Here is a 12,271-nt window from a genome sequence, read left to right as displayed (position 1 = left end):
ATAGGTATATATGTATGTCCCTCTCCTCTTGAGCCTCCCTCCCACCTCCCACCCTATCCCACCCCTCCAGGTTGTCACAGATCCCTGGTTTGAGTTCCCTGAGTCATACAGCAGATCCCCACTGGCTGTTTTACATGTGTTAGTGTCTATGTTTTCATGCTACTCTCTCCATTCATCCCCACCCCCTGCCTGCCTATGCCCATAAGTCTCTTCTCTATGTCTGCGTCTCTACTGCTGCCCTGCAAATAGGTTCATCAGCACCATCTTTCTAGATTTCATAAATATACATTAATATACAATATCTGTCTTTGAGAAAGTATTTTTTTTAATTGTATGTCTGGTTATTTCAATATCTTAGTTTTTACAGGTCTGATATTGTTAGCTGTTATTTTTGCTGACTTTTACTTATGGCGCCATCTTTCCTTCTTTGCTAAATGGTGATACCATGGTTCCTAAAATGTTACCTGTGGGAATTATTTGAGATGTGAGTTGAAGGAGGATTTCTCCAGAAAAAAAAAAAAAAAAGTATTTAATTCTACTGGGTGCCTGAGGCCACTACTAGCTTAGGACTACTTAAACGAAGTTCTCAGGCTGAAGGTTTTGAAGTACCTAGGGGGCAGGGTTGTAAATGACCAGGGGAGAGGCCCCTACTCCATCTCACTCACCACTAAGGTTAAAGACAGGGCATTTCTTTCAGTGCCTGAGCAGAGCAGGTCAGGTGGGTGGGTCGTTTATTTCTGGATAAACTTTCCAAGGAGGATATAGCCCTGTGGGGTCCCATCTTTATGTGAAAGGTCTCCGGTTAGACGCTCACCTTGAGATTGGCCTGTTGTCCCTTACATCTGCCATAATTCTGGTCGAGAGCTGCTTCCATCCCTTCTCCTGCCTGGTGACCCGGTGCTGAATAATTGGGGCAGGAAGGGTATAGAATGATAATGTTACTGCATTTTCCCCCTCCCTGCCTCTGTGGCCATGATCATGATCACAGCCCAGTGCTTTTTTGTAGGACTTAAAAAAAAAAAATGGCCATTGAAGTTATCCCATCTTCTTTTTTGCTTTGATGTCCTAGTATGGAAATGCTTTCTTGTTTTTTGGTCAAATGTCTATGGATCATACTATCTATTTATACACTTGGCTTTTATCAAATAAAGTTACATCTTATTAGGTTAGTTCTAAAGTCAAGAAGCAACACAGGCATAAAATCAGAGTTACTTCTGAAAATCGTAAAGCATCTGTAAACTACATTATACTGGTTTGGCAACTATTAGAGTCCAACAAACCCAATTCTTCTTCCAGCTTAGTACCAGATTAAAGTAACTGCCCTCTGTTACTTTAATACAGTGAATAAAAATATTTTTAAACATGGGGCAACATTTGCGAAGGTGAAACATGCCACTAGAGGCACCTGGGAGCAGAGGCGGCCCAGCAGACCCACACCCCATGCTCACTTTAAGGGCAGAGGCGGCCCAGCAGACCCACACCCCACGCTCACTTTAAGGCACGCGCTCCCCGAGCAGAATGGTTGACAGACTTCCCTAAATTGCCCCAAACAGTTTCTTGAACCTTTTCTGGGGGGTGGGTAGGGAGAGGGGACTGTGTCTTGCATGTGTCCCTCACTTCCCCTGCGACGCTCTTTTAAGGGCAGAGACCATGTCTTATGAATCTTTATGTGCCTCGAACTCCTAGTATTTTGGTGTGCAAGTATTTACAAGGGGACTGCATGGTAAATACTCTGTTGACTGCTGTGGAAATGATCAGTAGCACAGTTCCCAGTGGGAAGTAAAAGGCTTCCAACTAACAATACAGACTGTGCTTCTTCAAGCGGCAAAAGGCCTGGTGTGATGAGCAGCAATCACGCTCCAGACCAGCGCTCCACCACTCATCAGCTGTCTCAAGGAAAGGGGTGCAGATTTCCAGGGAGATCCTCTGATCACAGCTTTTCTAATTGAGAAAAGACAGAACATCATCACGACTTCTATTCCAATAAAGACAGCCCGGACCTCAACCAACATGATGTAACTGGAGTGATCTTTCTCCCTCCAAGGTCTGAAGCGAGTAAGAGAAAATTAATTTTTAAAATTACCTAAATGCAAAAAGTTTTTAAAGTTGTGCTTTAGATTTTCCCTAAGGCCTTTCCAACTGATCTGAGTCGCCCTGGTAGTACCCTGGCAGCATTCTGGTTTGGTAAGAAAGAGAGTGAATGAATCACTTTATTTTTATCCTGAGTGACACAAGGAGAAAGGAGACAGCTGGGGAGTGAGGGCCAACCTGCTGGCCTCCCCCACCACCTTCCTGGGCACAGCTCGAGTATGCAGGAATGAACAACACAGGCACAAAAGCAAAAGGTCCATTTCAGGAAGCCCTGCCCGGGTGACACACAGGCGCACCAGGCACAGCTGCGAGGGGCTTGTTCAGAGCAAAGGCAGCCCCCGAGTGACGCTGAAAAGTGGTCACATGGGAGAAAGGAGCTGACCGACCACAGCAGCACCATCGGACTCTCACACCCTCCCAGAAATGCTCCTGCCTTTCTAAAAAATACAGGCACTTGGTGTAACTCTCTGATGCCAACCAACATGGGCTCAAGACACCATCCATGGGGGGAGATGTACTTCCTACTTGCACATGAGCAATGAATAGTTTTAACTGCTGTTTAAAGGAATTCTCCTGTAAAGAACTAAAGTCACATAGACAATAAGCCTAATTCTTCTCAGAACTGTACCCAATGAAACTCTGAAAGTATATTTCATTCTTACAGACCTGTAAAAACCATATCACCCTTATTCGGGTTCATTTTCTTATTACAATAAACCTGAAGATGAGTGTGATAAAGCTACAGCATGGACAGAAAGATACAAATCCATGAGAATGACTTTCAGATGCCACTCGATCACAACTGTTTCTAGTGAAAGTCGCTCAGGCCTGTCAGATTCTTTGCGACCCCATAGACTATATAGTCCATGGAATTCTCCAGGCCAGAATACTAGAGTGGGTAGCCTTTCCCTTCTCCAGGGGATCTTCCCAACCCAGGGATCGAACCCAGGTCTCCTGCATTGCGGGTGGCTTCTTTGCCAGCTCAGATAGCGAGTATACGCAGGGCAGACTCTTTAACACACTTGCATAGAGGTTTTTTTTGGCATGCTTATGCTGCTTGCTCTTTGGCTTCAGTCGTGTTCTGATTCTTTGCGACTCTTATCGACTGGAGCCCACCAGGCTCCTCTTGTCCATGGAATTCTCCAGGCAAGAATACTGGAATGGATTGCCATTTCCTTCTCCAGGGGATTTTCCTGACCCAGGGATCAAACCAGGGTCTCCCTCATCGCAGGCAGATTTCTTTACTGTCTTGAGCCACCAGGGAAGCCCCTTTTTGGCATGAACATTTAATAATTTCCTTTTTTACATATATATGCGTTAGTATACCGTATTGGTGTTTTTCTTTCTGGCTTACTTCACTCTGTGTAATAGGCTCCAGTTTCATCCACCTCATTATAAGCGATTCAAATGTATTCTTTTTAATGGCTGAGTAATACACCATTGTGTATATGTACCACAGCTTTCTTATCCATTCATCTGCTGATGGACATATATAATATCTATATGTAAAATGTTTATATATAATATACCTGTAAATAAATCTGGATTTATAAAATAGACCACTAAATCATTAAAAAGGAAATGATTTGTTTCAAAGAAAGTTTTTACCTTCTTGAAAAGAATTGATTTCTTATGCAAATTTAATGATGGCCATTCTGACTGGTGTGATGTGGTACCTCATTGTGGTTTTGATTTGCATAAGAGAGTAATTAATTGCATAAGAAATTAATTAATTAAGTAGACTTTTTAATGATGTTCATTCTGACCTGGGGTGAGGTGGTATTACCTCATTGTAGTTTTGAAAGCCTACTAATAATAAAAGTTGGAGAGGGTACAGAGAAAAGGGAACCCTCCTACACTGCTAGTAGGGATGTAAACTGGTACAGCCACTATGGAGAACAGTACGGAAGTACGTTAAAAAACTAGAGTTGCCACAAAAAGTGAAAGTTGCTCAGTTCGTTCAGTTCAGTTGCTCAGTGGTGTCCAACTCTTTGCGACCCCATGAATCGCAGCACACCAGGCCTCCCTGTCCATCACCAACTCCCAGAGTTCACTCAGACTCACGTCCATCGAGTCAGTGATGCCATTCAGCCATCTCATCCTCTGTCGTCCCCTTCTCCTCCTGCCCCCAATCCCTCCCAGCATCAGAGTCTTTTCCAATGAGTCAACTCTTGCTCAGTCATGTCCAATTCTTAGCAACCCCATGGACTGTAGGCCACAAGGCTCCTCTGTCCATGGAATTCTCCAGGCAAGAGTACTGGAATGGGTAGCCATTCTGTTTTCCAGGGGATCATCCCAACCTAGGGATTGAACCTAGGTCTCCTGCATAGGAGGTGGATTCTTTACCATCTGAGCCACCAGGGAAGCCCAAGAATACTAGAGTGGGTAGCCTGTTCTTTCTCCAACAGATCTTCATGACCCAGGAATCGAACCAGGGTCTTCTGCACTGCAGGTGGATTCTTTACCAGCTGAGCTACCAGAAAAGCACCCCCAAAACTGACATATGATCCAGCAATCCCACTCCTGGGCGTATACCAAGACAAAAGTATAATCTGAAAAGATATATGCACTTCCGTGTTCACAGTGGTACTATTACAACAGCCAAGACATGGAAATAACCTAAATGTCCACTGCCAGATGAATGCCTAAAGAAGATGTTGTATATACACACGCAATGGAACATCAATCAGCCATACAAAAGCGTGAAATAACGGCATCTGCAGCAACATGGCTGGGCCTGGAGATGATCGCACCACGTGAAGCCAGAAAAAGACAAGCGCCGTGTGACTGTAACTTGTGTGTGGAATCTTACACACAAAACAGAAACAGACTCACAGACATACGGGAACAGGCCTGTGGTTGACCAGGGGCAGAGGGAAGGGGAGGAGGCCAGGACTGGGAGTTGGGAACTAGTAGACGCAAACCAGTATATATCAGATGGATAAACAAAAAGGCCCTACTGTACAGCACAGGGAACTATATTCAGTATAGTATAACAAACCAAAGTGGAAAAGAATGTAAAAAAGTATGCATGTGGGTAAGGGAATCACTGCTGTACAGCAGAAATTAACACAACACTATAAATCACTATACGTCAATAAAGTTAAGAAAAAATACAGTAACCATAAAAAGTTAAAAAAAAGGATTTAATTTCTTTATAGAGAGTTCTAGAAATGAAGAGTGATATTGTAACACAAGGCTATGAACTTTAATTTGATTTCTTCTAATCAGAAGAAATTTAATCTGATTTCTTCTAATCAGAAATCTAACCTAAATCTTTGGAATTTAATAATGATTATTGTTTTTTGACTATAGGATAAATTCATGACCACTGTAAAACACTTAGGTTTAAGAACAAATTTTTACATAGCTTTGAGTTCAAAAGCACTGATGTATAGAGGGATCTTTCCTATCTAGAACAATCATTTTTAGCCTGATAAAACTCCAGTCTCATTCCTCCGATAGTAAATGCAGCATTACTTCAAAAAAGCTAGTGGATACCAAGGATCAGGAGAAGAGCAGATGTTCAATTACCTGAGGAAAGTAAATGAAGGGACCCTAAACCGGTGACTTTCAAGCTTTTTAAAAATTGCAACGCATAGTATAAAAACTACATCTCATGTGAACACAACCGTAAGTAGCTTTACGACTTAAAGTCTCACAGAACAGTTCTTACTTTTACCATAGATGGAACTGGGTGTTTTTTCTTTCTACTCCATTCTGTTCCATTGAGGGGGGCGGGGAGGGAGGAAGAATTGACCATTACAACCAGTGGTATGCTAGTAAATGTTTAACAACTGGCTCTTTGCGGTAAAATAAGCAAACAAAAGCCCCGACTTCGCGTTGCTGGCTGTTTTCCACCACAGCTGAGTTCAAGTAAGCAACGTGAAGTCACTGAAGGCAGGGCTAAGAAGAGGCAGGCACCGTGGGTTCTTGTGAGTCTGGCTGTGACCCACTAAATTGATGTGATGACCCATTCGTAGGTCATGACCCACAGTTTAAAAACTACTGCTCTAGAGTCTAGACAATCAAATTCCTTAGCAGTTCACAGGAAGCTGAGAGAGGCCAGCAAATACTGTTCCCAGGAGGTACTGAATGAGCACACAGGCGCTGGGGTGACAAGCCGCCTGGGCACCGGAGGGGAACAACCTCTCACCCTGGGCATCTCTGAACCAGCCTTCAGCTTCCCCAGGACTGATCACGTGGAGAAAGTAAGTGGTACTAGCAGTAACCTTAGGAAAATCACCATCTCTCTGAGTTTCCTTTTCTTTATTGTTATATAGAAATTGCGTACTTCAGTGGATTCTTGTAGGATAATTCACATGAAGACATTCTGAAAATTGTAAAGGGATCTACAGGACAGTATTCATATGAAAATGACCACATTTAACACAATCTTATTCACAGGGAATTGAATATCACCTGTCTTAGCATCTGAGTTCACCGATCATGCCCACCTTCTTGACCTCTCCTGCATGGTTCTCTGAGATTATGAAATATCCAGGGGCCTCCTCTCGAGGCTGGTTCCTTGGACTCCTCCATGGGCTCCTTTTCTCCTTTGCACTTTGTTGCTCCTTTCCCTCAGGAGAATTTGTCCACTGACAGGTAGCTCTAAGGACCACTGCTAAACTCTACATCCAGTTTTGACTTCTCCCTGGCTTTTGAGAAGGCTTTTCTGAATTTAATGTTCAGCCATCATCTGAATTTGACTTCTAAAATACTATCCAGGAAGCACAGACTCTCCCAAACAATCAATCCAAAGAAGGTCACACCAAGACACACGGTAATTAAAATGGCAAACATTAAAGATAAAGAATATTAAAAGCAGCAAGGGAAAGGCAACAAGTTACATACAGAGGAACTCCATAACACTATCAGCTGACTTTTCAGCAGAAACTTTCAAGCAGAGGAAAGGGAAAAACCTGCCACCAAGAGTATGTGGCGAGACTTTCCTTTAGATATGAGGGGGAGATCAAAGGGTTACAGATAAGCACCACCAAAAAGTTCAGTACCACCAAACCAGCTTCACAAGAAATACTGAAGGGACTTCTCTAGTGAAAAAGAAAAGGCTACATCCAGGAACATGAAAACTATGGAAGGAAAAATCTCATTGGCAAAGGCAAATATACAGGAAAGGTAGCAAATCAGCTGTGTATAAAGCCATTGCTGTGCTTGCTTAGTCACTTCAGTCGTGTCCGACTCTTTGTGACCCAGGGACTGTAGCCCACCAGGTCCTCTGTCTGTGGGGATTCTCCAGGCAAGAGTACTGGAGTGGGTCGCTGTGCCCTCCTCCAGGGGATTTTCCCAACCCAGGGATTGAACCCAGGTCTCCCACATTACAGGCGGATTCTTCACCATCTGAGCCACTTAGGGAAGCCCATAAAGCTAGTAGGAAGGTTAAAAGGCAAAAGTAGTAAAATCATCCGTAGCCACAATAAGTTGTTAAGGGATACACAGAGCAAAAAGATGTGACATGTTGTTCAGTTGCTAAGTCGTCATGTCTGACTATTGCGACCCCCTGGACTGCAGTACGCCAAGCTCCCCTGTCCTTCACTATCTCCTGGAGTTTGCTCATATTCATGTCTACTGAGTCACGCATGATGCTAACCACCTCATCCTCTGCCGCCCCCTTCTGCTTTTGCTGCCTTCAGTCTTTCCTAGAATAAAACTGGTAAACGTGAGGGTGGGGGAGTCAAAACATGCACTGTGTGGGGAATAAAGCAAATAACTATGTAATATTTTTGTACGGTGACATTACTAGACTTATCATGGGGATCATTCTGAAATGTAAAGAAATACCAAAATCACTATTTTGTGTAACAGGAGCTAACCCAGTGTTGTAGGTCAGATAGACTTCAAACAACAAACACACGTAGAAAAAGAGATCAGATTTGTGGTTATCAGATGCAGGGGGTGGAGGGAAGGGGAATTAGATGAGGGTGGTCAAAAGGTACAACCTTCCAGTTATAAGATAAGAAGTAGGGATGTAACACACAACATTCTAAATACAATCAACACTGCTGGATGTTGCATATAAAAGTTGTTAAGAGAGTAAATCCTAGGAGTTCTCATCACAAGAAAAAAATTTTCTCTATTTCTTTCATTTCTATATGAGGTGATAAATATTCCCTAAACTTATTATGATAATCATTTCATGATGTGTGTACGTAAAATCATTATCAGTTCAGTTCAGTCGCTCAGTTGTGTCCGACTCTTTGAGACCCCATGGACTGCAGCTTGCCAGGCTTCCCTGTCCATCACCAACTCCCGGAGCTTGCTCAAACTCATGTCCATTGAGTCGGTGATGCTGTCCAAGCATCTCATCCTCTGACATCCCCTTCTCCTCCTGCCTTCAATCTTTCCCAGCATCAGGGTCTTTTCCAATAAGTCAGTTCTTTGCATCAGGCAGGCAAAGTATTGGAGCTTCATAAAATCATTATGCCATATACCTTAAATTTGCCCAGTGTTGTATGTTAACTATATTTCAACAAAATCGGGAGAAAAAAAATCTAAATATTAAATTCATAAAAATAAAATATGAATAGGATTATCTGTCCCACTCATCCACAATGCTGGGTGCTCTCATTCTTTCTCATTCTTATCTCAGTTATCAAGGTTCAATTTAAAATGCCTTACACCGGGCTTCCCTGATATCTCAGTTGGTAAAGAATCTGCCTGCAATGCAGGAGACCCCAGTTTGATTCCTGAGTCAGGAAGATCCCCTGGAGAAGGGATAGGCTACCCACTCCAGTATTCTTGGGCTTCCTTTGTAACTCAGCTGGTAAAGAATCCACCTGTAATGTGGGAGACTTGGGTTCGATCCCTGGGTTGGGAAGAACCCCTGGAGAAGGGAAAGGCTACCCACTCCAATATTCTGGCCTGGAGACTGTATAGTCCATGGGGTCGCAAAGAGTTGGACATGACTGAATTTGAAGGCTTTTATATAATAACTTAAATTTCATTTCTTCAAGGTCTTTTTTTCCCCCTTTAGGGGCACATCATGTGGCCTGTGAGATCTTAGCTCCTTGACCAGGGACTGAACCTGAGCCCATGGCAGTGAAAGCATGGAGTCCTAACCACTGAACCACCAGAGAATTCCCCAAGATCTTTCTCTTTAAAACACTGCTTTTATCTGTGCTTTTAAAAAGCAATCTGTGCACAGGTTTAAAAAAAAACAACCACCAAACAGTACAAAAGGGTATAGAGTTACAAGTGTCTCTTCTACCCTAGACTCTGTCATTGCTATATATGTCTATATCCTTCTCAGAATAGTCTGTGCCCACACAAACGAATGAGGGGCTTCCCGGGTGGCTCAAATGGTAAAGAATCTGCCTGCAATGTGGGAGACCTGGGTTCAATCCCTGGGTTGGGAAGATCCCCTGGAGAAGGGCATGGTTACCCACTCCAGTATCCTGGCCTGGAGAATTCCATGGACAGAGGAGCCTGGCAGGCTACAGTCCATAGGGTCACAAACAGTCGGACATGACTGAGCGACTTTCACTTTCATACAAACAAATACATGACAAACATATATTCCTTCTCCCCTTCTTACACAAATGGGAGCATAACCTACAGTAGAATTTTAGAAAGTTTTTCACTTAACAATACATGTCTGCCATTGTTCCATACCATCATAAACATCTACTTTAGGAGAACTCTTTAGGTAACCCATAGAAATATTATTCCAATTCCAAGACACCATTTCAGCATGGGTCATCTTGTGAGATCTTCCCACTGTCTCACTCTCTGCTTCCACAGTTTTTTATAACCAGTCTGTCATCTTGTTATCGTGCAACCAGGAGATAACAGGAAATGGCCTCTTCCTCTCTTAAAACAAAGGGCCACCCACAGGGGAGTTCCAGCAAAGCAGGAGCCAAATTACCAGAGCTTAATATTTGGAGATGTTATTACAAGTGATAGCTCTTAGAGTCCTCTGGAAGGTAAACGGAGAGTTTAGCCTCACATTAGCATCATTTTAGAGACCAAAACGAGGGCTGCGGGTGAAGAGAGGTTTGCCCTTGCGTGGGAATAATGACAGCTTTGGCACCTAGATGCTATGGTTAGACAAACATGAGACAATCAAGCTGACAATGCTACTAATTTTAGAGGCTAAAGCTACTGGAAACTCAGCGTACTTTCTGAGGATTCAGATGTCAACTCACTATCACCACAAAGCAGATGGCCCTTGCATCCTTTGAACTAAAGCTTGAGTTTTAACTATCATCCATCCTTCTCTTGTAAAGATCTTCCTATTCGTTCTCCAAAGGCTCCTGAATATGTCTGTTACTTTATATTTATCTTCCAAACTAATCCGTACCTCCCCCTAATCATTTTTATTACTTTTCACTGCATTTTCTAAACTGTATCCTCTCTCTGGGTTTTATGGTTCACTGCACGCCCATTTCTAAGCCACTATTTTGTATCCCTCTTTTTGTCTATTAACAATAAAAGAGTGATTACAGCAGTTTCTTGACCTCTTATAACCTATGCTCTGCCAGCCAAGAAGATTTTACTTTCTGCAGTTTGTTTTACGAAAGCCATAAATTTCCTATCACTCTCCATACATAAAATTATATTATAGCTTGACATGCTTTTTTAAACTTATGGTCGCTACCCTCCTCTTTCCCCACTGCTATGCACTGCTGGTTGAGAAGCATTGTATTAGACATAGACTTAAGGCTCCACTGTACCATTTCTCTTCAATCAACTCCATAAATTGCTCTTTTTCACTCCCAGAAAAACTTGTCCCTAAGTGTCAAAAATTTCTATTGGCCAGATCAGAACAATCTTAGCTTCACAGAATGGTAGTATGGCTTAAAGACTGCATCAGTAAGGGAGTGTTCATGCATTTGATGAAGTTGAATCTGCCATGTAAAAACCACCAATTTGTCCATCTCCTGACTTTTTATTTTTCCTTTACTAAAGACAAAACAAAACTGGTGTGGTAGGCAGCGGCCTCGTGTGATGCCTGCCTGCTGGTACTCGTGCCCTTACGTAATTTCCTTTCCAGAGTACAGACCAGACTTACTGACCCATTTCTTACAGAGGGAATTCAGCAAAAGCTGTGGGATGTCACTTCCAAGGTTAAGTTATGAAAAGACAGTGGCTTCTGCCTTGGGTGCTTTCTTATTCTCTCTCATATTGCTTGGTCACAGGAGGCCAGTTGCCATGAATTAGTCTGCCCAGGCTGCAATAACCACAGAATGGTTGGCTTAAACAACAGAAATTTATTTTCGCACAGTTCAGGAGGCTGGCAGTTTAAGATCAAAGTGTGGTCTGGTTCTTTCTAAGGCCTCTCCCCTAGACTTGCACATAGCCATCTTCTTCTGGGTCCTCAAAGGGTCCTTCCTCTGAGTGCATCCCTGATGATTCTCTGCATGTTCAAATTCCCTCTTCTTATAAAGACACCAGTTGGGCTGGATTAGGGCCCACCCCAAGAGTCTCCTTTTAACTTAACAACCCCTGTGGAGGCCCTATCTCCAAATATAGTCACATTCTGAGGTTCTGGGGGGGGGTTAAAATTTCACATACAAACCTGTAATGGGGTCACATTTCAGTTCATGCAGAGGTCCTTCGGAGAGGACTGAATGGAAAGAGGCTTGCCCATTACCATGTGACTGTGCCTGGAAGCAGATCCCCCAGCTAAGCCTTCAGATGAGGTCACAACTCCCATCTGACAAGCAACCTCATGAGAGACCCTAGGCCAGAGGTTCCCTGCTAAGCCATGATTCTGGGGTAAAATCTGTTATGTGGCAATAAATAAAAATAACAACAACCTCACGTACCAACAAAGAATAACCAGTCTTAGCTGGGTTGCTTGGGCAAAGAATATTTAGGCTACTTGAATGTCTTTGTTAAATGGGGTTAAGGCCCAATTTTTCTTTGTTTCAAACCTTGCTGCAAATGAATCAGTGTACTTTTTTGCCCCAGTCTCTGAAGACTGAAGACTGAAACTGTTCTATGTGTTGTTTGATAAAAAAACAGAACAGAACAAAACAATATTTTTACAAGCAATATCTCAGCTAATTTTCACAGTGAGCCCATGAAGAAGATGCTGCAGCTGTTTTAATTCAGGTGCCAAGCAAAGTACCTGATACATAGTAGGCCTTCAAAAACTACTTCGAAATGAATGTATTTCCATTTTACAGATGATGAAACTGAGCCTGTAGGAGTTAACTAA

The 12,271-nt window shown here is 42.8% G+C and overlaps 1 protein-coding gene across 1 annotated transcript in view; it reads right to left on the bottom strand.

The window, feature by feature from the left end:
- Positions 1-12,271, bottom strand: part of TTLL5 (tubulin tyrosine ligase like 5) — a 307,681-nt gene that overhangs the window by 9,210 nt on the left and 286,200 nt on the right. Inside the window, exon 33 of the mRNA XM_052646434.1 lies at positions 815-900. Within this exon, the coding sequence (XP_052502394.1) occupies positions 815-900 (86 nt within the window). The remainder of the gene's footprint in view (positions 1-814; positions 901-12,271) is intronic.

This window comes from Budorcas taxicolor, chromosome 10 (genome assembly GCF_023091745.1).
Source record: "Budorcas taxicolor isolate Tak-1 chromosome 10, Takin1.1, whole genome shotgun sequence".
Lineage (NCBI taxonomy): Eukaryota > Metazoa > Chordata > Mammalia > Artiodactyla > Bovidae > Budorcas > Budorcas taxicolor.
This window is presented reverse-complemented; position numbering and strand designations above follow the sequence as displayed.